The 4,645-nt window shown below is 39.8% G+C and overlaps 1 protein-coding gene across 2 annotated transcripts in view; it reads left to right on the top strand.

The window, feature by feature from the left end:
• The window catches only part of hace1 (HECT domain and ankyrin repeat containing E3 ubiquitin protein ligase 1), a 52,395-nt gene that overhangs the window by 17,637 nt on the left and 30,113 nt on the right, over window positions 1-4,645 (top strand). For both annotated transcript variants that reach the window (XM_032530414.1, XM_032530413.1), the window contains exons 5-8: window positions 590-665; window positions 1,355-1,486; window positions 3,424-3,506; window positions 4,539-4,635. In XM_032530414.1, the coding sequence (XP_032386305.1) occupies window positions 590-665; window positions 1,355-1,486; window positions 3,424-3,506; window positions 4,539-4,635 (388 nt within the window). The remainder of the gene's footprint in view (window positions 1-589; window positions 666-1,354; window positions 1,487-3,423; window positions 3,507-4,538; window positions 4,636-4,645) is intronic.

Raw genomic sequence — 4,645 nt, 5'->3', positions numbered from 1 at the left:
TATTACTATTTGAACGTTATCCATTGTATTTGATAGTGTGATATCGCAAAACTGAATATAATACAAAAAGTAGGCACAATTTTACAGTGTTTCCTTCTTTCCCCCACAATGCATAGCTGAGCTTCACGTTGGGACAAACAGAGCAGCCTTCGTTGTTTTACCACTGGTCTGGCCTGATATGGCTTCTGGTCTTTTAATATTACACTCTATGGTCTCGACCGAGTCCTGTGACTTTATTATATCATAATATATTGGAGGGAAAGTGAAACACACTTAGACGGGGATTTTGTTCGGAGGCACAAGTTTAACAGCTAGCTAACTCTACGCACCGGACGTTAGCACAACAGCGTTGCCTAGCCTGCAAGGTAACTAAACATTACAACTGCCTTTGGTGTTGCCTATGTATCCGTCCATGTTGTCAACTTCATCATGTGGCATTAGTGCACCTTTTGTACCATAACGTATTTAATGAAATAGTAAGCATCGTTGAATGCCAACAAGCAAATTGCACAAATTCGTTGCAAAATTAAACCTGCAACATGGGCTTTAAGATTCTGATAATTAACACTTTCCTCCACTGTTCCCTCAGGCAGAAGAAGTGTATGGGCAAACTACTGGAATACAATGCTGATGTCAACATCTGTAACAATGAGGGACTGACCGCTGTGAGTGAACTATTATCCTCTGACTGTGCTTTATAATAGGCCTGTAACAATTATTACATAACTGGCCAGTTGTCAATTTATTTTACATAATTGCAGTTTCTCTGTTTAACCGCAATGAATAGCTAACATTAGCTAAGGTCATAAGGTATGACTGTTGAGGGTAATTGTTGATTTTGTTTAGATTTGCCAAATTGCAATTTATATAAATAATTATTGGTCAGATTGTTGAGCTAAAGCTATGCTAGTTGTTGGCACTGGACCCTGTACATGTTCATAGCAACAAAAATGACAAGGTTAGAAAAAAATACATACAGTAGAAAAAAGATACAGTTAGAAAAAACTTTTATAATGCTATAGAGACGTTGTTTACTTAATAGGCTGTGTACCTACATGTTATCACATTATCTCGGTCACATAACAGTGATATAACCAAAAGATTAAGCCAGGAATTGATTCAAAACATTAATTTGTTTAAATAAAAGTAATACATAAATAAATGTTTTTAAAATTCACTGAAAGAGACAATTATGTTGTGAATCACCGTTATTTGTAAGACAATTAATTGTAAAGCAACATTTTGAATTCTTACAGCTTTAGTCCTGAGGTCATTGTAATCCAACTATTGTAGTGTTATCTCTGGGTCTGTCTGTAGTCAGGATAGTGATTGTCCATGTGAACCTATGCTGCAGATCCATTGGTTGGCAGTGAATGGGAGGACGGAGCTCCTTCACGACCTGGTCCAGCACGTGTCCAACGTGGATGTGGAGGATGCCATGGGGCAGACAGCTCTACATGTAGCCTGTCAGAACGGACACAAAACTGTGAGCCAATTCTAAATCTATATCTCAAAAATATGATCTGTATTTTTAGCCCCAATTAGAGCGTTGGACTCAAAGCTCAACATATATTGATCTTTGGCTTGGTCAGTCCAAGCTTGTTAAGGCCCCGACACACTAACGCTATAATCGTCCGTCAGACTGCCTGGCGCTGTTGGTGACTGGAGTCTGTTTGGTGTGTTCCGGGCAGTTGTCCGTCGGGGGGGCAGGCGGCCTTTATTTTGGCCGACCTGACATGCTCGGTTGGAAAGCGGGCACTGCCGGCAGTCAGACTCAAATGACCAATCTGATTGGTAGAGTGCTAACCCAGAAATGACGAGCGGGATGAGCGGGACTAGATTCTCTCAAAATCTGACGAAAATCTTTTAAACTGACCTTTGTCGATCTGAAATGAAGACAGATTCAGCAGCTGCACCGCCTGTTTCTCGCTTAAAAAGGTTTTCAGAAACACGTTTCAGTGAACTATTTTAGTAAAATATGAGATTATTCTGAATAAGCCGCCATGACAGTGTGGCTTTGAATTTCCGGAGAAACCAGAATCACGTGACACGTTCGTCCAATCAGCGGCCGTCGGCAGTCGGCATCGCTTCGGTGTGTTCCGAGGAACTTCTTTTGGCCAGCTCGGGGAGGCAGGCAGTCCGACTGCCTTTTCTGCAACGATCAGCCGTCGGCTTGTCAGGGTCCTTAGGCTTTTAGGCCTGTAGTTTGACGGCAGTAAATGTTGGGTTTTACCCGCATTGACAACGGTTGTTAGCTACAGAGCCCCTGTAAGACCACTGTGGGAAATCTATTTCTTCTTTTTTTGTCACTTCAATTTTCAAAACCACATATACACAGACAAAATTACAATTGAGTTGAAGACCCGTAAGAAAAAATTTAATAAAGCCAGCATGTATAAAATAATAATAATTTCTTACATACATTATATGGCTATGGTTATTTAAATGGAAAAAATTACATTAAAGAACAATAATATGATGTGTGTGAAAATCCATGTCATGTATTTCTTCTACTACACCCCGCCATTGTTCCCTCGTACTGTGGATCTGCTTTGCACCGTGCTCTGGTGATAGTTTTCTTGCCGGCTGTCAGCAGTGTTTGAAACGTATATCATAACTAATTTTGTGTTCTTCACAAAACCTATTCTCTGGTTTCAGAGCTGACATGCTACTATGGCTGAGATGGTGATTGGCTGACTTTTTACAGCGCCTAAGATGATAAAATCTTTATAATTTTTAAGATTTGAACCTGATACTTCTATCAGACATGACAGATGTATGAGTTCAGGAATAGCTTCACCACAGTGCTTAGCCAACACATCCCTGCATGTTACAACCACTGAATACACATGTGTCACACTGTAACGCAGCCTTTTGGTGGAGTTCCTACCGACCATAGCATGAGCCAGCCACAGCAGAGGATGCACCCACATACTCTGTGCTCATTGCTAGTGGATGGAGGGACTGTCAAAGCTTGGCACTCCTCCGGAAATATGAATATTAAAGATTTCCTTGCATAACCTTTCATCTTCAATTTAATTTTATTTATAGTATCAGTTCATAACAAGAGTTATCTCAAGACACTTAACAGAAAGAATAGGTCTAGAACACACACTATAATTTACGTGGACCCGACAATTCTAGTAATTCCCCCAAGAGCAAGCATTTAGTGCGACACTGGTGAGGAAAAACTTCCTTTTTGGAAGAAACCAGTCACAGTAAAAGATAATGGAACAATGACTAGAAAAAGTAGATTTGTAGTATCTTCCATTATATAATAAGAATGTAGACTAAGAATGTCAACAGCATCTCTGTAAATCTTGGAAAATCTTTTATTGAAATCATTGTACTTTTTCTATCCAGTATCTCAGTTACAAAAATGTCCCAATATGTGATACCAGTGTGTGTGTTGTGTCTGCTTAGACGGTGTTGTGTCTCTTGGACAGCGGAGCTGACATCAACCGGCCGAACATCTCTGGAGCCACGCCTCTTTACTTTGCCTGCAGGTGATGTCATCAGTGATGTCGTTGTAGTATTGATGATTCATAGTGTGGTTTTAACTCTCCTATCTTGCACTTCGTCTTAACTGTTCAGGAGTAGAGCTCAGGCCCCCAGGAATCCCGCCAATCGGGGCCAAAATGTTCCAGTGAGATAGTTAATGCCGTAAACATGTTCCTTCAGGGTTCAAACATTTTGAAAAAACCTGGAAAAGTTATGAAATGTAAAAAAATGCAAATTTCAGGCCTGGAAAGATTTTGTAAAAAATGAAAACACGCAGAAAGTTTTGGAAAAGTCATGGAATTTTTTTAACAAAGCATAATATTATGTGATTTAATAAAGAAAATCTTTTAACCTTAACTTTGTATTCAGGGCGGGATATTACGAATTCCACTATGAACCACATAAATTGTTAAACCTCTGAGGGTAACCGTTAACACAGATTTGTATTCTTATTGTATAATGTCGACTGAGTCATGCAAATTTGCCGAAAAGTCATGGAAAAGTATTGGTTAAAATGTGTATGAACCCGGTTCCTTGTAAATCGTTATAATCATTCCCTGAAAGAACCAAACAGGCCTGCCTGATTGAACAATCTGAATTTTCTTCTGAAAATCTGCCCTTTGCTCGCTAACTCGAAATTAGTTGTTTCCCGAACGAAGCAAACAGAGTTTTAGAACGGCAATACTCAGAAGGTGAAAGGGGGGGCCATCTGGTGCGTGGATGTCAGGCAGTTATCCTAAAAAATGTACTTCCGTTGATCCAGACTAGTTTGGTGACGAAAGCTACCGCCATATTTGCCGTCACATGCTCAGTCATGCAGCACCAGATGAGCCAATAGCCAAAGTCTCTATAAATAATTATGTCACAATTGCAATGCAGAATTCAAATACTTACCATCAACAACACTACTAAATACCCATATACTGTACATTTCTTTTTCCAAAATATTAGGTATTGTAATATTCTACAATACCCATTGATAGCTTTACATATCAGAGTGCCAATATATGACAGTCCATTACTGTGTTACTCTGTAGCCATGGCCAAAGAGACACAGCGCAGATCCTGCTCTCTCGTGGTGCCAAATACCTCGCTGACAAGAATGGAATCACTCCTCTGGATCTTTGTGTGCAGGTTAGTTTTT

This window comes from Etheostoma spectabile, chromosome 12, assembly GCF_008692095.1.
Source record: "Etheostoma spectabile isolate EspeVRDwgs_2016 chromosome 12, UIUC_Espe_1.0, whole genome shotgun sequence".
In the NCBI taxonomy this organism is placed as follows: domain Eukaryota; kingdom Metazoa; phylum Chordata; class Actinopteri; order Perciformes; family Percidae; genus Etheostoma; species Etheostoma spectabile.
The sequence above is the reverse complement of the archived record's forward strand: the minus strand, read 5'-3'. Positions and strand labels throughout refer to the sequence as shown.